Here is a 22,311-nt window from a genome sequence, read left to right on the forward strand (position 1 = left end):
TGGTAGAACAAGAGGTTCCTTGCCTGGTGAAAAACAGACAAGATTTAAACAGTGAAGCATACATTAACAAGGGTAACACTGTGCTTAACTTTGAACCACCCCTGCACAGATTCTGTTTGTTATGCTTTCTATTAACCATCCCTTAGGTAGCCTTGTCCAACCAATCTAGTACCAGGACTTTTTATCTCTGGACACATATTGTGCTAATGCATCCTCATGCTTTTAAGTCATGCTATGCCCTACGGCTGGAAGGTTTTCTTTACCCCTTTTCAGTTGCCCAATTCTTACCATTCTTTTGTAAAGGCCACCTCAAACGCTACCTCTATTAGTAACAACTCTTCATGACCCCATTTGGGGTTTCCTTGGCAAAGATACTGGAGTATTTTACAATTTTCTTCACCAGCTCATTTTACAGTTTAGTGAACAGAATTAAATGACTTGCCCAGGGTCATATAGCTAGTAAATGTCTGAGGCCAGATTTGAACTCAGGAAGATGTCTTCTTGACTCAAGGCCTGGTACTCTATCCACAGCACCATATAACTGCCCCTGTAGCTTACATAGCATTTCATTTATACCTCTCTTATCAATTTACCATTTTGTATTATAGTTATCTTCCTTCTAGACAGAAAGTCCTATGGGGGCAAGGACTTTGGTCTATATAAACTTTCTACCTCCCTGAGTTCAGTGCTATGGACATAGTAAGTACTAAATAAATATTTATTGTACTTAATGGATTTTTTTTCTTTCAAGAACATACTAATTCATTGACTTTCCAAATATGTTTGTCTTTAAGTAATTTACTTTTTTTTTTAACAAATAATTGCACTTGGCTTATTTCCCTTTGGTTTTGAATGACATTCATTTTCTTCTGTAATAGCATATTCTATTTTTATTATTATTATTTTTGAATATGCCTATTCCCCTTTCCACTGCCACCCCCTCAACCCATTTAACTCAAGGCTTTGCTCTCTGTCAAAGTTTAGAAAAATCCTTGGAGATCCCTTACATATGTGAAATATTCAATTTTTGTCTGTCTCTCTAGCACTTACCACAATGCCTGGCACACAATAAGTACTTATTAATTACTTAAGGAATTACATTAATTAAAGCACATGCATTTGTAAACTAAGCCTGTAGGAAAACTTAGCAATTCATAAATTAATCTTTTCATGCCCAATTAGTCTTCTACAGGCTTTTTATCTTGGCTAAAAAAATGAATAATTTTCATTTTTAAAAAGCACAGTTTGATCACTCCTGGTATAATGAGCACCCGTGAAATTGTCAATGAGTTGGCAATGAGAGTATCAACATCAGATCCTGGATTTACATCTTACAAGCAATGCTGCTAGTTTTCAATGAAGGAAGTCTTCTCCTTTCTTTTCCTGAGATGTTGAAAGTTTTCTATCTGTGATCATGCTGTGGAATGTTCTATTCATTTAAATAAACTGGTAGCAAAAATAGGGTTGACAGGAGCTTTTGACAATAGCTAAAAGTAATGGGATGAGCCAAATTTCTGTACTAATTGAATCTTAGGGGACTTATTGCCATGGTTTATTTGTTCAGTCTCAATTTTCTTTCACATAAAGTGTACTTAATCTCAGTTTTATAGTTATGGAAAGGTAAGGACTAATCTATGATATCACTAGTATAGGGAATTCCCTGGGTTGGAATATTTTCCACCAATTCAGGCTGGCACTTTCTCTGCATCTTCAAGCTTCAGAGTTACTTAGAGATACTAAGTGATTTATGTAGGGTTACATAGTCAATATATGTCAAAAGGGGGACTTGAACCCAGATCTTCCTGCCTCCAAATCCAGCTCTTCCTCTACTACATCAGTGGTGTCAAACTCAAAATGAAAATGGGGCCACTAAATCATGTGGCCTGCTTGTTAACTTCGAAAACCACATATTAACAATATCTCTGGGGCAGCTAGGTGGCGCAGTGGATAGAGCATCGGCCCTGGAGTCAGGAGTACCTGAGTTCAAATCTGGCCTCAGACACTTAACACTTACTAGCTGTGTGACCCTGGGCAAGTTACTTAACCCCAATTGCCTCACTAAAAAAAAAGAAAAAAAACCTATCTCTGTTCTATTATATTTTTATTTATTTGATCAATATTGTAGACCACATATTGACTTAGAAAACTACATATTAACATTATCTCCATTGTAGTATAGTTTTTTATTTATTTTGTTAAGTATTGTGGGCTACATATTGACTTAGAAAACATCTTAATATTAACTATATTCTATTTCTTATCTTGTTAAATATTTCCCAAATATATTTTAATCTGGTGCAGGCCTCACTCAGGAGATTACCTCCAGGCACCATGTTTGACACATCTATACACCTTTCACATGGTCATGAAAACAATTGCTATTAGAATTTAAGGTTCAGAATTTAAATAGCTTTATCTGCTGCATTAATTTTATAGCTTATGTTATCTGAAGGAAACTGATCTTTTTACAGTAACTATAGAGTCTTGCATTTGATCTTCCACTTAAATTCATTCTTTTAAAGCTTTTTGTGAGGTGGGTGAGCATATAGCCTGTGGCTACCATCATCAGCTCACAAAGAATTTAAAATCAGGAGACATGGGTTCAAATTCCAACTCTGCAATTTGGGATTGTAGATTTAGAGTTGGGAAGAATAGTAAATGTCTTCTAATTCAATCCCTTTGTTTTAGAGATGGGGAAACTGAGACCCAGAGAGCTTTAGTGATGTGCCAAAGATAACAGAGGCAGAAATGAGCTTTAAACTCAGGTCTAAACTCTGAAAGTTTAAATTATTTATCCAGGGTCACAAAGCCAGTATGAGTCAGGTAGATTTAAGGCCAATGTTCTGAATTTTATATCATACTACTGACTGCTTATCCCTGTCTCTTTCCACTATACCATGCTTGTGCATAAGTACACACAGACATACATTTATGTACAATGGTGTTATATTGAACTATGTTAATCCATTAAATACACACTTACTTTTGACTAAGCAAAGTACTTATTTTAGTATTCCTACCATAAACTATTTTAACAGTGATGGCATAATTATATAGGACATTATAACAGATATTATTATTATTATTATTATAGGAAACTGAACTTCATAAACATATGACTTCCAAGTCCCAACTGACAGAAACTTTTTGCAATACAATAAATTGATAATATAACAGAAAAATCTGAACAATTCAGTTGTTTTACGAGGATCTTCCCTGTCAGTGTTACCAATTATAATTGACATAATTAGGGGTTCTTAATTAATAAGCTTTTTTTTTTTTTTTTAGTAAGGCAATTGGGGTTAAGTGACTTGCCCAGGGTCACACAGCTAGTAAGTGTTAAGTGTCTGAGGCTGGACTTGAACTCAGGTACTCCTGAATCCAGGGCCGGTGCTCTATCCACTGTGCCATCTAGCTGCCCCAATTAATAAGCTTTTAAAAGTACATATGAGCTCTCTGTAAGAAATATTATGTACACCTTCAAATGGGAAGGCTATGTAAAAGGATGAAGAGAAACCATTATATTGTCAAGATGTTATTTAGTCATTCGGTCATGTCTGACTCTATGTTGGCAAAGATGCTGGAGTGGTTCGCCATTTCCTACTCCAGTGTGTTCCCATTTTACATATGAGGAACTGAGGCAAACAGGGCTTTTCTGACTTGCCCAGCATCTCCCAAATAATAAGTCTTTGAGGCCCTATTTGAATTCAGATCTTCCTGACTCTAAGCCCTATGCTCTATCCACTACACCATCTAGCTGCCCCTCATTATCAAGATACCAAGATACTAGGTTAAATGACTGCCCCATGGCCATAAATATATGGTGTTACAGCAGAAAAAGTACCAGACTGGCCTCAGAGCTCTAGGCTTATCTCTAGGATTATGAATTGCAGAGAAGATGCCAACCTGATTTTTGTAGAGAGATTTTTACATCTGAGAGTTCCCTAAACTGATGAAATTACAGATTCAGAGTCCCCCCCACAACTCCCCCCACACGATTCCTCTATCTCTCACTAAGAAAAACAATGTTTTTATTTCCAGAAGTCCAAGGGCTGAAAGTGTTCAGTATAATCACATTAGATATTCATATCCGAAACATTTTTTAAAAGAATTATCATTTGACTGCATGTTTCTAAACCCTTTAATAAATATTTAGATCCATGAGCTCTATAACTTTATACACCAGAAGTGTGATGAAATCCTTTGAGAATTATGCCATTTACAATTATACTGCTTTCTCTTTTGCAGGCTAGTGAAAGATGCTCCCTGGGACGAGGTCCCCCTTGCTCACTCTCTGGTTGGTTTTGCCACTGCCTATGACTTCCTCTTCAACTACCTGAGCAAGACACAACAGGAGAAGTTTCTTGAAGTGATTGCCAATGCCTCGGGATATATGTATGAAACATCATACCGCAGAGGATGGGGGTTTCAGTACCTGCACAATCACCAGCCTACCAATTGTATGGCCCTGTTAACAGGGAGCCTGGTTCTGATGAATCAAGGTGTGTGGTGAATTCAAATGAGGGAATAGATTTATGATGATTGGATGGCCTATTTGCCATTTTCTGAGGAAGGAATGATTGTGACTGCTTGCTGTATACCACACATTGTTCCTAACCAAGCTCATGACCTGGGGTCATCATGGGGCATGTACTAGCTAATTCAAAGTTTTATTTTTCTCTTTTTTTGTTAATTAGACTAACCTTAATCTATTGGATATGGTATTGTTGTGATTTCCTTAGGCTACAAAGTCAGAACAAAAAGTAAAGTGAAGATTTGGCAATTATCCAGTGAATTCTGGCAGTGAAGATAGATGCCTGGGGTTAAACAGTTCATTTAGAAGTGATTTGAGGGGTGGCTAGGTGGCACAGTGGATAAAGCACCAGACCTGGATTCAGGAGGACCTGAGTTCAAATCTGCCCTCAGACACTTGACACTTACTAGCTGTGTGACCCTGGGCAAGTCACTTAACGCCAATTGCCCTGCAAAAAAAAAAAGAAGAAGAAGAAGTGATTTGATGGGACAGTTAGGTGGCAAAGTGGATAGAGCACTGGCCTGGAGTCAGTGGCCTCAGACATTTGACACTAGCTTACTAGCTGTGTGACCTTGGGCAAATCACTTAACCCCAATTGCCTTTAAAAAAAGAAAAGAAAAAGAAGTGATTTGAATTGGCTATCCAGACTATGCAGGCTCACCAGATAATTATTAATATTCCAATTCATTTGTCCTTTATAGACATACAACCTGAGCTTATGGTATGATTGCCAGTCTTTCATTCCCCTTTGTTCTAGGAAGGACTTGTTGACCCAAGAAGAACGTCATAGGATCATAAATTTAGAATTAGAAGGGGCCTTAGAGACTATTGAATCCAACCTCTTTTTATGGATGAGGAAACTAAGGCCCAGAGTGGTAAAGAAGCTTACCCATGGTCACCCAGCTAGTAAGTATCTGAGGCAGGATTTGAACTCAGGTCTTCATGACAAGTCCAGTGCCTGAGATCCATTATGAAGTTCTGTAAATGCCTCTCTTTTTGCATATATTATATTGAAAATAATGAAGTTATGATTGTATGAATGGTAAAATATTTAAAAAATACTTGGGTGCTAGAAAAAAGAGTTGTTCAGATCTTGGATAGTCCCATAGATATTATTTATGTTGAAAATTTTATCTCAGTCAAGCTTCCCTTTCTGTCCATCATCTATAGTCTGTTCCCTGGGAATGGAAATTAATTTTAATATTCACCTCAGGAAAATATAAGGAGGAAGGAAGATCTGTTCTTTTCTTTCCTCTTCCTTGATAAATATAGTGAATTTCAAGACCTGGCATAAGAGGAGCAGCCTGATATGGTCTTGAAATTCACCATGCTAGGTAGTGGGAAGAGAAATGCAAAAAATGAAACAATCACTACTCTCAAGAAGCTTACATTTCTAAATCTTAGAAAGCTAAGATAATTAACTACAATCTTAGAAATTATTACATATGAAAATAAAATTTTAAAATTATAATGTATGAAAAATTTTACTGGGAGAGGTATGTCACTTTTGTGGAGCCTAGAAAAAAAATAAGACATTTTGTTTGTCACCATCATTGTTGAAAGAGGAAGGTAATGTTTTCACCACTGCTACCATTTGAAGGTAGAAACTTTAAAAAACAAATGAAATTTTCGGAGATGATCAACTGGTTAAGAGACAATGCTTTTTGAGAAAGGGATTTGGATTTCTAGACCATAGTTTAAATATGAGAACAGAAGACTTGGACAAGTGAATAGGGCACCTAACATTCGTTCATATGGAAAGATCCAAGAAGGATTTGAGTGAAGAGCAATGGGAGAACAGAATAATAATGTAGTGACAATATATGACACACCAACTAGAAGAAAGGAGGAAATAGAAGAAGTTAGTGGTACACAAATCAAAACCTGTCCAAGAGACATGATATGAAGAATTTAAATTATCCACACTGGAACTTGCCTCTAATGGTAATTTCATTCTGCATGAAAGTGGAAAAAGCAGCAAGGGGTAATAGCTATCATGGATCTGATTTTGACCAACAAGTAGGAACCAAATGATCTGCTAGAAATAATTTCTTAAACCTATAGGGGGAAGGGATTACTTCATCTCAAAGGTGTAGACCTTGGCATTAGGAAGAGCAGATTTCAAAAGGCTCATATAAAAGAAAGGTAGAATACCATTTCAAGAACCCCAATTTAGGTTCTATAATATCACAGTGAAGTCTTTCCTTTGATACTTTGACATCTTTCTACCTTAGTCTAGGAATCCATGATTTTTTTATATGAGTACTCTCCCTGGCTGGGAAGACTACAACTCCTCCATGCTTCTTCATTTTTTGCGATTCTTGTCTATGTCCTGTAAATTCTCTCCAAGGGGATACACATCTTCTTGCTCTCTGGACAGTGCTTGGATACCTGTGGAACATACTATCTGTCTATCAGGTCCCTCAATATGATTAAATGACAAGTCTCTCTCCCTTTTCAGTTATATATTGCACTGATGACATCTTTTTTTTTTTTTAAGTGAGGCAATTGGGGTTAAGTGACTTGCCCAGGGTCACATAGCTAGTAAGTGTTAAGTGTCTGAGGCCGGATTTGAACTCAGGTACTCCTGACTCCAGGGCTGGTGTTCTATCCACTGAGCCACCTAGCTGCCCCTGATGACATCTTTTAACATAGTTTCTCTTGCACAGATTCTTGTGGGTAATATGTTGCCTCCTTATTACACTTGCCATGTATCTCTCCATTTTTAGTGGCAATGCCACTGGATTATGTCATTAAGTTTGTAAAACAATATGGTTGAATGTTGTATGATATGGTAAGAAAGGGGGTGGGGATGGTATTTTCAGTTGCTGTTACTAATTTAGTGAAATGCAATGCAGTAATTGCTAAATATATAACAATTTTCTCACAAACATAAAGTCACAAACTGCTCATGACCATCTATTATCAGTGAAAATACTAGTATTCTCAATCAAATCCTTTCTGGAATGTCACATTATAATGTGGAGGTGACTGGTTTCTTGAAGTCTATGCACTGGATAAAAAGTTCCTATTTCTTCTGCCAAGCTGGGAAGACTTCAGCTTGTTGTTTGTTGTTGTGGTGGTGGTGGTGGTGGTGGTGGTGGCTGTTTTGAAGAGGACCAAGTGATGTCTTGACTCAGGTAGAGGCCTGAGAAAGGACTGTGTGTTTATAGCCGAAGGACCAACCTAAATTTAGAGAGATTTATCACCAGGTTGGCCACTGACTGATTCTAGCCACAGCATCTCATGTTAGCTATCAATTAAGGTACAGAGGAATAGGGAGAGATTGTAGAAGTCCCCAAACTGATTCACAGATTCTTAGAATTGGAAGGGACTTCAGGAAACAACTAACATAATCCATACGTGAAAAGAATCTTCACTATAACATGTCTGACAAGTGCTAGTTTGGTCTCTGCTTGTCACTGATAGAACCACAGAAATCTTCAAGTAAGTTTCAGTCCTGAAACCTAGAAAGTTATTTATATTCCTCATAAATATTTCTTGTTGTCAATTATAAAATCCTACTAAAATTCTCAGAAACTCAGAAAACAATGAGGAATATTTTCAATACTGTCAGAATTGTGTTAGAATCTTGCTTTGCGGGACAGCTAGGTGGAGCAGTGGATAAAGCACCGGCCCTGGATTCAAGAGGACCTGAGTTCAAATCCAGCTTCAGACACTTGACACTTACTAGCTGTGTGACCCTGGGCAAGTCATTTAACCCTCATTGCACTCCCCCTCCAAAAGAATCTTGCTTTGCAGCCCTAGTACTTACTGAGCAGAATGTCTGGCATATAGTACATGCTAATATGCTCATTAACCTGACTCAGTTGACATAAGACACTTACAAAATGCAAATAGCATAGATTAGTCCATTGAACTCATTTGGCAGAAACTATCATTTTTTCTCCCACTCAGTGTCTTGAGTATTTTTGTTGTTGTTGTTAAAATCTTATTTGCCAACTAATTATCATTACCATGTATTTTTCTGGTTTAGGTTACCTTCAGGAAGCCTATTTGTGGACCAAACAGGTTTTGGCCATCATGGAGAAGTCTATGGTCTTACTCAGAGAAGTCACAGATGGCTCCCTCTATGAAGGAGTTGCCTATGGCAGCTATACCACCAGGTCCCTTTTTCAGTACATGTTCCTGGTTCAGAGGCATTTTGATATCAACCACTTCAGTCACCCTTGGCTTAAGCAACACTTTGCATTCATGTACAGAACAGTACTTCCAGGTGAGTTTCACAGAGCAAGTGAAGAATTGGGAATAGTAATGACTGTTAGCTAAAGGATTCAATTTTTTTTGTCCATTAAAACATATTCTTTACTTACATATATTGGGGAAGGATGGAGCCCTTGGGTTATGGGCACATACTCACACAGGATATTTATCTTCTTAAGCAAAAGTGGTACATTCAAGAATAAATGCATTTTATACATAAACACAGGATGTTTTAGAAGTTGATTGTAGGTTTATGACAAGTATAAAATTACAATAATAGTATGAATTTTCAAAGCACAGATTTCAAAAAGGTTAAAGGGCAGGTTAAAAAAATTAACCAGAGGGTCAGCTAGGTGGTGTAGTGGATAAAAGACCAGCCCTGGATTCAGGAGAACCTGAATTCAACTCTGGCCTCAGATACTTGACACTTAGTAGTTGTGTGAACCTGGGCAAGTCACTTAACCCTCATTGCCCTGCAAAAAAAAGGAAAAAAAATGATCAGAAATATTTCTTCTCTATGTGTACCATTTTTGTTGTAAATAGTAATGGTAATTGTATATGTATATATGTATGTATAAACACACATATACACATATATACATATGGGCACATACATATACACATACTTTTTAATTTATGCATATGCATATATGTTTTATATATATATTCAGAGAGAGAGAGAGATGAGAGACTTATACTGATGGGTTCATTTTGTTGCACATGCATATAATCCTTAATCTATCCCAATTTTGCTTTTCATTCCTTCTCCCAATGTCTTAAAATACTTAGATTTGTAATTCAAAGGAAAGATTCCAACTGCATTTAGAATTAGGCTCCATGGGATATAGGGTAGAAAGCTAAAGAACACATACCAATGAGCATAGGTCTTCCTTCTAGGTTCTGGTTGCTGACTGGTCAATTGTGCATGGAGATAGTTTATTAAGATCATATCTTTGAGAAATATAATGCTTGATGAAAGTCTGTCAGTCAGTTGTTTCATCTTATCATTTAGGAGAATTGAACTGTTCAGTGACAGTATAATTTTAGTGGGTGATTGCAAGGTGTTCCTACAAGACACAGAAGACCCATGTCAAAAATCTCTTGCTTTCGTTAATTTTAGTAACAAGACAATAACAAGGGACATTCACATGGCACTTTACAGTTTGTCAGGCACTTTTCAATACCTTATCTCATTCAAGCCTCACAACAACCCTGTGTGGTAGGTACTATTACCCCCATTTTACAGATGAGCAAGTGAAGCACAAAGAAGTAAAATATTGGGTATGTTCACAAAGCTAGAAATTTAAGCAGACTTAAAATCTAGTGTTCCTTGACTCCAAGACCAGGACTCTATCAAATTCAATTCAATTCAACAAGCATTTATTGTGTTCTTGCTCGCCAGGCACTACATTAAGTACTAGGTATACAAAGACAAAAATAAAATAGTCCTTGCCTTTAAGAAACTCTCATTCTAACTTAATGGGCAAGAAACCCCAAAAACAAACAAACCAAAAACTGACTTAATGGGTACTTCACCTAGTATATATCTGAGTGGGGGCAATGAATATTCTTCACCCATTTTATTTTTCCTGTGTGTACATTCCCAATAGAATGTGAGTTCTTCAGGGGCAAAGTACTTTCCTTTTTTCTTTCTATTTCTAGTATTTAGTACAGTACCTGGGGCATAATAGACACCCAATAAATGCTTCTTGAATTGGGGGAAAAAAAAGCTTTCATTCTCTTAGAGGAGCTTATGTTGAGCCACCTCTGTAGGACAGAACCCCTACTGTTAGATTGGTTATCTGGGGAAGTACTTTAGTGCAGCCAGAATGGGCGGTCTGGCTTCTTTCTTTTTAAAAAAATTTTTTAAAGTATTTATTCATTAGGATCCTAGATATACAGGTGGAAGGAAACAAAGTCATCTATTCTAGCCTTCTCATTATTTTTTGTTGTTGTTGTTCAGTTGTTTCTCAGTCTGTCCAATTTTTCATGACCCCCCATTTGGGGTTTCCTTGTCAAAAATACTGGAGTGATTTACCATTTCCTTCTCCAGCTCATTTTACAGATGAGGAAACTGAGGCAAACAGGGTTAAGTGACTTGCCCAGAGTCATACAACTAGTAAGTGCCTGAGGCCAGATTTGAATTCAGGAAGACAACTCTTCATGACTCTAGGCCTGGCACTCTATCCACTGTGCCATCTAGCTGCCTTGGTCATCTCATTTTACAGATGAGGAATTTGAGACTCAGAGATGTGAAATAACCTTGTCCTAAGTCACATAGATAGAGCAGAGGTGAGATTTGACTTCAAATTGAGCATTTTTTCTAGTCTACCACATTGCTTCCCACTTCATATAATGCTTTTTTAAAAAGATCTTTAGGGGCTTTATATACTCATGTAATTTAAATCTGGATCCAACAACCACATCCCTTACCTTGAGAAGCCATATTAATCCTCAATTCTTCCTTCAACTGTGTGATCACCTGTAACTCCTAGGATGTTTAATAGCATAGAAACATATCAGAAACAGAACAAGAAACTATTTTTAAAGCATTGTGTACAGAGCACTGTGCTTGGTTCTTGGGAAATAAAGGGTTTAGATTGATTACTTCATTTGCTTTTAAAAAAGTAATTTTGAGGGGCAGCTAGGTTGGCACAGTGAATAAACACTGACCCAGGATTCAGGAGGACCTGAGTTCAAATCCAGCCTCAGACACTTGACACTTACTAGCTGTGTGACCCTGGGCAAGTCACTTAACCCTCATTGCCTCGCCAAAAAAAAAAAGAAAGAAAGAAAGAAAGAAAAGAAAATAACCTTAATTTCCTAACTTCTAACAAAGTTCCTGGTATTTATGTAAACAAAATATTTACAGAACATTCACATAGCTGGTCAACAAGTAGAACCTGTGCATATGTTTTATAAACGTAATTTCATAATTTTTTTAGATTAATGTTGCTCCCAATTAAATATATAAATGCATTAGGAAATATCTATTTTCTGCATGTGAGTTTTTACAATATTAATTTGTTCTCTCAATCTTTCCCTCCCCACCCCTTTAGGCTTTCAAAGAACAGTGGCAATTGCAGACTCAAATTACAACTGGTTTTACGGGCCAGAAAGTCAGTTGGTGTTTCTAGATAAATTTGTCATGCGTAATGGCAGTGGCAACTGGCTGGCAGATCAGATTCGACAAAACCGAGTGATAGAAGGTCCAGGAACAGCATCCAAAGGGCAGCGCTGGTGTACTTTGCACACTGAATTTCTCTGGTATGACACATTGAATTATCTTCAAAGAGATATGGTTTCGGCAATCAATCAGTCAATCAATAAACACTTAGTAAGTGCCTACTATATGCCAGGCACTATGCTAAAAGCTCAGGATACAAAAGAGGCAAAATACAGTCCCTATCTTCAAGGAGCTTACAATCTAATGGGGGAGACAAAATGCAAACAAATATACACAAAGCAAGCTATGTAAGTAAATAGGAAATCATTTAGATAGGGAAGGCACTAGAATTATATTTTCATGTAATCTACAAGCTAGTTTTTTTTTAAAAAAACTAATATAAAAACACTTCCCTATCTCCACATTTGACAGTACATGTAGCATCAGAATGATTTATATCATTTAGTGCACTATCTTGAAATCAAGAGACATCTCTTCAAATAGTTCTAATTTTTATGTAAAAAACCCTTTCAAGTTTGCTATCCTCTCTACTGGGGAGGAGATCTCTCCCTAATTCACATTATCATAGAGCAAAGCCTACTCTTATGATTTATATCAGTTTGGGGAAAAAATAAGCTTTGGGCCTATGATATCAAAAATGTCATACAATAACATGTTTTGACAAATGGAGTATGAGAGTCTTCTAACTCTGAAGAACTTGTTTCTAAGTATGTTTTTAGGGTTAAAAACTGTGCAACAACCTGACTTTGATATAAGAGCCATTCATCACTGATTTGCTTTAATTTCAGAAAATAATCTTTTAAGCCTCCAGGAAAAACACTATATCACCATCTGTTTGATGTGTTGCCAAGTACATTGTTGTCATCCAGTACTTTAGAATAAAAAGTACAAGGAATTGGTTAATCATTAACTCATTACATCTTTGCCATCATTTGAATAGGGAGCTTCTCATGCTGTGATTCCTTGACTTCACAAATACATTAAGCCATGAATGAGAAAAATAAAAAGGTTACTGGTACTGTTATTTGACTGACATTTTCAGCATATTTTAATTTTCAATTATAAGAAAACTCTTGAGATTGACAGGTAGTACATGAAATTTTTCATAAATCTCTCATTTACCAAAATTGTGAGGTCTAATCAAGAGGGTTCAAAAGCTGGCTGTGGGGAAATAGATAATACTAATAACTCTGAGCCATTTTCTCTCCACTGGCACATGTGGATTCGCAGAAAGCTGGGGGAAAGTCTTTATTTTTGGCTGGTCTTTGCTGTTGCTGTGAATTTTCATTGATTCAGCATACACAGTGTTCTGGATGCTTAACAAAATATATGAAAAGACTGAGTTCTTGTTGTCTTGAAACTCAGAAATCCCAAAACAACAAACAGGTCCAGAATCAAATAAGCATAAAACCAACTCCACCCAAAATTGTTCCTGCTTAGACAGAAAAAATAAGAATAGCTGACATATGTGTCAGCCTTTTTTCCCCGGGGCAACAAATCACAGGAACCTCATTCGTGCCTAGCCATCCATAGGTACTCTGAGCAGAAGTTAGCAAGTATTTGTGAACCCATAAAAAGCAATGTGGTGCAATGGAAAGAAAGCCAAATTTAGAGTGAAGGGATCTTGGTTTGAATCCCAGTTCTGTCCTTTACTCCCTGTAACCATGTCATTTAATTTCTGTAAGCCTCAATGTCCTCCATATGTAAAATGAGAGTGGAATAGAGCCCCTTCTAGATCTAAATCTATGATCCTAAATAGTCTTTTCCACCTATGTAACAACTTGAAAATATTTACATGCAGTTTAAATGCATCTTAGAAGGTTAGGGCTGGAAAGAACTTTGGAGGCCATTAAGCGCCCCTCCCCCAATTTTACATAAAAGGAAACTGAAGCCCAGAGAAATGAAGCAATTTGCCCAATGTTGCACAGATAGCAAGGAGCAGAATTGGAACCAGAACTTGAGTCTCCTAACTTGCAAGATAGTGCTCTTTCTTCTTCAGCATGCTGCTTTCTACAGGGCTTTAGATTCAGACTAAGCAGTGAATCGGGCGGGGGGTGGGGGGGGGGAAGGGGAGTGGGGAATCTAAAAAGTATAAGTAGTTCCCTGAAATTTCATCTTCATGTAGTACACTTTAGACATTTAGCAATACACTTTCTTCCTAAGTTCTATCTTTGGTTTGAGTTTTGAGAAAGAAAAACAAATCAGACAAGGATAAAGTACAATGGAACTTCATCATGATGTTATTCATTATAATTCAGGTGATGATAGTTCCTACCCCAGCATGTCCAGCAAACTACAAACCCCTAACTAAAGGTCTAGGGAATATACTCAGACCCAGGAGCTCTGACTGGTTTGAACATTAATAGTAGCAGCTCTCAGATTTATGAGAAAGAAGTTGAGATTTGCTTGGCTTTCTTGCTGCCTGTGCGGCCTTAGGATTCCTATAGGATCCCAAAGATTTGCAGCTGCTGGGGTATTCCCCAAAAGATTGGCATGACTTCCTGTATTTTGGGGTTCCTAGATCTGTGCCCAGGACCATGCATGGTACGTTTTGTTTCTATATGTAAGGGGCTAAAACTCTAACTAGTCTGTCTAAAATATCTAATGAATGGTCACCAATAAATTATAAGCTTTAGCAAGAGTTTAAACTTTTAAGCATTTATTAAGGAGAATAAGAATTTGGTGAAGAGAGAAAGGCCTAGATTCATCTATCTATCAAAGGGAGAGTCCTCACGAAAGAGAGTGAGCCACATCTCCTTCATCCCACAAGCCTCCTGTGAAACTAGCGACATCCCATCCACATGCACACACATCTCCAACCTAATTGGCTGGTAGCCTTGATTGACAGTACCCACGAGCAAACATCACTTCCTGACACCAAGGAAAGCCGCATGACTTGCCCTCAGATGCCTTCTTCTCATGGCGGAGCTTTCCTACAGTAACTCTCCAGCAGGTGGCAGGTCATTCCAATCGTTACATATATTATTCTCCCAAATAATTGTATGCTTATTTTTGTATTTTATTCTCCTACATGTGCTCCGATGTGTCATCGATTTGACTTTGAATTTGATGTTTACCTTTTTTTTAATGTTCATTTTTATAGGTATGAAGCCAGCTTGGGCTCTGTACCTCCACCAGATTATGGAACCCCTACACTGCATTATTTTGAGGACTGGGGTGTTGTGACATATGGAAGTGCCCTTCCTGCAGAGATCAATAGGCCTTTCCTTTCCTTCAAGTCAGGAAAACTTGGAGGACGAGCAATCTACGACATCGTCCATAGAAACAAGTACAAAGAGTGGATCAAAGGATGGAGAAATTTTAATGCTGGCCATGAACATCCTGACCAAAACTCATTTACCTTTGCTCCCAATGGCGTGCCTTTCATCACGGAGGCTCTCTATGGGCCGAAGTACACCTTCTTCAACAACGTGCTAATGTTTTCCCCAGCTGTATCAAAGAGCTGCTTCTCTCCCTGGGAGGGTCAGGTCACAGAAGACTGTTCATCAAAGTGGTCCAAGTATAAACATGACTTGGCCGCCCACTGTCAGGGGAGAGTGGTTGCTGCTCTGGAGAAGGAGGGAGTGGTTTTTATACGAGGGGAAGGAGTTGGGGCTTACAACCCTCAGCTAGGACTGAAGAATTTCCAGAGAAACCTAATTCTCTTGCACCCTCAGCTCCTTCTCCTTGTGGACCAAATCCATCTGGAAGAAGATAGTCCTCTAGAGACAGCCGCAAGCTTTTTTCACAATGTGGATGTCCCTTTTGAGGAGACTGTGGTAGATGGTGTTCACGGGGCTTCCATTAAGCAACGAGATGGTACATATAAAATGTATTGGATGGATGATACTGGCTACAGTGAGAAAGCAACTATTGCTTCAGTGACATACCCACGGGGATATCCATACAATGGAACAAACTATGTCAATGTCACTACACACCTCCGGAGTCCTATCACCAGGGTGGCCTACCTTTTCATAGGACCTTCTGTAGATGTTCAAAGCTTCAACATCCATGGGGATGCTCAACAACTAGATGTATTTATAGCCACTAGTGACCACGCTTATGCCGTTTACCTTTGGACAGGTGAGGCCGCTGGACAAACGGCCTTGGTACATGTCATTGCAGATCGCCAAAAGATTCTGTTTGATCAGTCGGCCATCATTAAGAGCTCCCCTGTGTCTGAGGTGAAGGACTATGCCGGAATTGTAGAACACAGTCTGCAACATTTTAAGCCAGTTTTCCAGCAGCTGGAGAAGCAGATCCTGTCCCGTGTGCGTAACACAGCTAGCTTCCGAAAGACTGCAGAGCGCCTGCTGAGATTTTCAGATAAGAGGCAGACGGAGGAAGCCATTGACAGGATATTTGCAATCTCTCAACAGCAGCAGCAGAGACAGCAGCAGTTACAAGGCAAGGCAAAGAAGAACCGAAGGACAGGCAGGCGCTACAAATTCATTGATGCCGTCCCTGACATTTTTGCACAGATTGAAGTAAATGAGAAAAAGATCCGACAGAAAGCTCAGATTTTGGCACAGAAAGAACTGCCTATAGATGAAGATGAAGAAATGAAAGACCTTTTAGATTTTGCTGATGTCTCCTACGTGAAACATAAAATCGGGGTACCATTCAGAGGCCAGTATGGGCAGTCCCAGATGGTGACAACTGCCCGAAGTAGGGCCCCCTCAATATCTGCTTCCTATACCAGGCTTTTCCTCATCTTGAACATTGCTATTTTCTTTGTTATGCTGGCAATGCAACTGACTTACTTTCAGAGGGCCCAGAGCCTACATGGTCAAAGATGTGTCTATGCAATTCTTCTGGTTGATAGTTGCATCTTACTATGGTTGTACTCATCTTGTTCCCAGTCTCAGTGCTAGCCATGCTTCTATGAACTGCCCGGCCATTCTATGATCCCTGGAATATATTCAAAACTCAAAAACCCCTAAGAGGGTGCTAATATTTTTGGTGGGTTTAGTCTTCTCAGATGCATTCCAGGTGCAAATCTGACAGGAGGAGAAAGAGAAGGCTCTTTTCAGGAGGAGAGAGAGAGAGAGAGAGAGAGAGAGAGAGAGAGAGAGAGAGAGAGAGAGAGAGAGAGAGAGGGAGAGGGAGAGGGAGGGAGGGAGGGAGCGCAAAGCTGAGGACATGCATAACTTTTTTCAGAAAAAGAAGAATCACTTGATGGTCCCTTAGCATCTATAAAAGTGTTTTGCTTTGCTAATGACAATAGTCAAAGCATGATTACTTTTAGCCAAAACAAAAAGTCCAGAATGAAGCAATTATACTTTTCTTAACCATGGCTTTAAAAAGAGGGAGGGGACTGATTTTAGAATTAGGTTTGTATCATGAACTTGATGTTCAGCATTGTTCCATGAGGACCAGAGAGTTTTTAAATCTTGAAACAATTTCTGTTGCAGTGCAAATTTTTTTCCCCTGGAGGTAGTCTCCATAGTGCTTTAATTCCATCACTTTATTGGATCATACCTTTAAAGCTAGAAGGGACCTTAGGGGCTATCTGGTCCAACCCCCTTCCCTCTTTTTGTAGATGAGGAAACTGAGGCCCAGAGGAAGAAAGTGACATGTTCAAGGTCACATAGGGAATTAGAGGCAGAGCTGAGATTCAAACTCAGGTTTTCTGATTCTGAATCCACCACTTTCCACCCCACCCAGTTCAACCAATATTAATAAGTGCTTATGATCTGAAAGGTCTTGGGCTATGTACTGGGGAAAGAAAAAGAAAAACAAAACAGTACCTGCTTTCAATGAGGTCGTATTGCACAGGGGATACTATACATAAAAATATGTATATACACATAATACATATGTGTATATGCTATATATGTATAAGAATACACACACATAAATACAAACATTTGCATCTTGGGTTAATATTCAGATGTACAAAAGAGAAAGTATCAATGTATCATGAAAAACTTAATTTTTCACCCTAGGGAGCTAAAAAAAAATTCTTGGCAGTATAGATCTGCACATTCATATATACACATTCACACACACACACACATACACACACACATATCTGACAAACACTTCCTCAAATTCCAAGTGTAGTTTGAAATGAATTCTTTTATCTGATTCACTGTCAGAATAGGAGGTTTAATTGTGATCAAAAGTTAAATTTTATCCCACAATCCTTTGTATGGGGGGTGGGATGGGGAAGGAATTATCATCTAAAAGGATAAACAATTGGAACAGCCATTTGTGTGACTTAGAGGTAGATTTCCATACCAAAGATGAGAAGCAAAGCATTAAATGTGATGGTTATGTTTCTAATAAGGGAAGAAATGCTTTCCTTCAAGTTTATTTTGCTAAATAAACAGATGGTTATTGTCTCAATCTTTATACTCTTGTTTTTTATTATGTAGAAAAGTCATGTAGGATGTCTACCTTTTTTCCCCATTCTTCAAAAACTTGTGTTTCATTGGAATTGCATTTACAGATAGATTCCAATGAGTGCAAATGATGAATTTCAAGAAGTAGGAGAGTATAGTCAGATTCACACTATTTGGAGTTATGATTTATGTAAAAGGTGGTAATTGGCACCATCCCAGTGAAAATATACAGTGCACCTTCAAATAATGCAACCACTTAACAGGATCCACTATTTGAGCTAATTGGAATTTGGCAGTAATTAAAGGACTAAGATTTCATGTAATATAGTTATGACAGAATCAAACCAAGTTCTTTTCTATTTCTTTCTTTCTTTGGTTGTTGTTGTTGTGTGTTTTTTTGCAGGGCAGTGAGGGTTAAATGGCTTGCCCAGGGTCACACAGCTAGTTGTCAAGTGTCTGAGTTCAGATTTGAACTCGGGTCCTCCTGAATCCAAGGCCGGTGCTTTATCCACTGAGCCTCCCCTCTATTTCCTTTTGATACACATATTCAGAATTGTGATCTTTAACCCTTAATATAAATGGTTGATATTGGTTGATAAATTGTGCCAAACATTAAAATTAACATGAAATTTAAAGGCATGGATTTTGTGTCTTCACAAATAACACACTGGACTATTTTCTGGGAGAAATGGTAGGCTTAATTGCTTGTTATTTTTATTTTTTTGGAAAAATAACCCAAATCTCTTAGGAAAAAATTTTGCGAGCTTTAGCTGTTATACTTAAGCACATTTGAATGGGTCCCATTGGAAAATGTGAAAATTATTTTCAGCTTGATTTTCAGGAAAATAAGAAGTTCATTAATTTACAAGTCTAATGTGATGACATTTGTTTCTGTTTTCCTTTTTATTGGTAAAAGTGACAGTTTATAACAAGAGGTTTGTTTGTTTGTTAAGCATAGGAAAGATAGATATCATCTCCTTTATTTTTTCCTATTGGGATGGGATTTTACTCCAAGTTGTCAGTTCTAAACTTGGCCATTCCTACATGAGACAATTACAGGTTTTACTTATAAGGGTTCTTTACTCATCCATCCTATGTGGACTCTTAGAAAGCAAGACCCAAGGAATATTTCCCCCTTTCATGTAAAAGGCCCCTGGGGAGGATGTCATTATGCACTTTGTTTCCAAGAATATTGCTTCCAAAAGAACAATGCTTCTATCTGCTTTGAATAGACACACTTAACTGCAATTTAGGGTGGCTTTTATGTAAGACTCAAAATGTACTTAATTTCATTAGCTATTCCTTCACCCTTCTCCCTTACTCTGTTCATCCAAAAAGATTAATTATTTGTTGGAGATATTCCAAGGGAAATTAGGGAGAAAAGGAAGCATTATTGTGCTGCTACAATGCAACTCAACCTCAGACCTGAAAGACTGAATACACAAATAATCTAAAAAATTGACTTTCCTCTTCATTTTTTTCCTATTTGCTAATGCTGGATAACAAGGGCACCTTTACATATGACATATTTTTCCAGTTACTTAAACTTGGATGAAATGTACCACTAAAATAACTTTATGCTGACATTTCATATGCTGACATTCTCTCAATGGTTCTGATATTCCTTTCACTAGAGAAAAAAGATAAAGCTCAAGTTCAGTGGCTTGTGAAACTGGTTCACTGCTGAAATATAAATCACATTTCTTCATAATGAGGTCTGTTTTATAAGTTTGGTAGTGTCCATTCAGTAAAAACCAAGGAACTCTTTATGTCTGCAAGTAAGACAAAGAGTGTTAAAGCCCCAAAGAAATGGAGTGACCAATTTTGGAACCAGTTTCAATTTGCTGTTCACTATCAAAAAAATGTTTTGAGTCTATTGGATAAAATTTGAGCTATTGTTCAAGAGATTGGTAGAACTTGGGTTCCTAGCCCTTAAAAAACAACAACAACTTGAGAATTATCAGCATAAAGAGTCTTTCTGTGCTGTCAGAAATAAAAATAGCAACAAATTCCCTTGCCTGAGGCCCATTAGCTAATGATAATTGACAATATCTGTCATCCTCCACTTGAGAAGGCATTCCTTTGAGATTGACAGTGCAACTATTAATGAACTTGAGTGGAATAACCTATAATGTAGTTGCTCATATAACTGCCTAGTTGTAATTTGCCAACCTGCATCTGTGACCTAATTGGTATAGGAGTCCCAGTATGAAACTCCATTCACCAATGCAGTGTAGCAACTGATATGTAAATGTTTATTTTTCTTTAAAAGTTACCAGGGACACAGAAAGTTAAATGGCTTAAGTTAGTAGTCATTAGCATATGTCAGAATCAGAACTTGGACCCAATTCTTACTAACTCCAAGTTTGTCCCCTATCTATTTTGCTATGCTGTCTTTACTAAATAAAATAAAAATATAAATACAATATTCTTCCAAAAATTATTTGATCACCTTTTTAAGTTTTAGTAAATTTCAGGCTTACAGATATATTTTAACTGAATTTTCTTATTCACAATTAATGCCTCTGATGAAACTGATAAATATATAAAATACCTTTATAAAAAAAGTTTACAATGTTTGTTTGGTTGTCAAATGTATATTCACAAACTATACACAGATTATGATCTATGTCAACCTTATGTGTCATAATAGGATCATAGATTTAAAGCTAAAAGGGACCTTAAAGACCATCTGATCTAACCGCTTCATTTTAGAGATGAAGAACCAAGGCCACGAGAAATCAATGACTTGCCCAAGGTCACAGGAGTAGTAAGCTATGTTTTAAAGCTGAGTCCTAATCTTTGTAAAGTGCTCAATACATGTAGTAGATACTATATATTTATTCCCTTCCCTTCCCATTCCCCCTTTAACTCTAAATCCAATCATCTTTTCCATTTTTTAAACATAGTCATTATCTTGTTATTTAATATCTATGAATTTAGGAATGAACATACTACATTTTCTATCTACTTCAGTAACTTAAAAGGTAAACAAACACATGTTCAGCTTGAGCAGTGATCTATGGTAGGCAGCATCTCACAGGAGTATTAACATTGGAGTCGTGAGCCAGGAGCTGTGACCCCCCAACTCTGACACTTAAAACTTGGGTACTCAGGCTTAATGCCCCTCACTTTTCTAGACTTGAGTTTTTATCTCTGAAACGAAGGGATTAAACTCAACAATCCCTGAGTTAGTACAAAGAACAATGGCTCTGGAGTCAGAGCACAGTTCAACTCCTACCTCTGATGCTTATCACCTATGTGATTTTGGACAAGTCTCTTAATCTCCTACCTCAGCTTCCTCAAAGGGAATGTGGCCTCTGAGGTCCCTTCCTACTATAAATCTATGATCCTATGACCTTCCAGTACTAGGTTCCATTTTTAAAAAGAAACTAAATCTCTCATGTTGTTGTATAATTTCAAACCAAGGCAGAGGGGGAGGACAAAGCTTAGTAATAGATTTGCAGACTTTTAGTTCTAGAAGATACTTGAAAATTCTCTCATTCAACTAACTCCCTCATGTAATAGATGAGGAAATTAAGACCCAAGAAGCTCAACTTGCCCAAGATCATGCAACCAGTTAATGGTAAACGAGGATTACAACCAAGTCCATTGGTCTTTCTGCTTCACAAAGTAAGCTCTTTATCTGTTAGTTCCTTTGACAAATGAGAGCTTCATAATTTACTAGGTAAATTTTCCTTATTTTTTATAAGAAACAGAGTGAAGATAATCAGCTATCATGGCTTTTATTTTTTTTAATTTAATTTTTTAATTAAACAAAATCTGTTTTTTTTCTCTTTTACCTCCTTCTACCCCCAAAACAAAGACTTTGTAACAAAAATACGTAATCAAGCAAAACAAATTCCCATATTGGCTACATGTTTCATTCTGCATCCCGAATCCATCACTACTCTGTCAGGAGGAAAGTGGTATGCTTTATTATGGGTCCTCTGGAATCAAGATCAGTCATTTCATTGATTAGAATTCTTTGAAATTTGTTTGTTTTTACACTGTTA

At 37.5% G+C, this 22,311-nt stretch overlaps 1 protein-coding gene across 1 annotated transcript in view; it reads left to right on the top strand.

Annotated features, from left to right (window-relative positions):
* Positions 1-18,284, top strand: part of DSE (dermatan sulfate epimerase) — a 78,348-nt gene extending 60,064 nt beyond the window's left edge. The window contains exons 3-6 of the mRNA XM_044000096.1: positions 4,249-4,502; positions 8,532-8,771; positions 11,818-12,025; positions 15,049-18,284. Coding sequence (XP_043856031.1) covers positions 4,249-4,502; positions 8,532-8,771; positions 11,818-12,025; positions 15,049-16,822 — 2,476 coding nt within the window. The 3' untranslated portion in view covers positions 16,823-18,284. The remainder of the gene's footprint in view (positions 1-4,248; positions 4,503-8,531; positions 8,772-11,817; positions 12,026-15,048) is intronic.
* The last annotated feature ends 4,027 nt before the right edge of the window (positions 18,285-22,311 follow it).

The sequence above is a fragment of the Dromiciops gliroides genome, chromosome 4 (assembly GCF_019393635.1).
Source record: "Dromiciops gliroides isolate mDroGli1 chromosome 4, mDroGli1.pri, whole genome shotgun sequence".
In the NCBI taxonomy this organism is placed as follows: domain Eukaryota; kingdom Metazoa; phylum Chordata; class Mammalia; order Microbiotheria; family Microbiotheriidae; genus Dromiciops; species Dromiciops gliroides.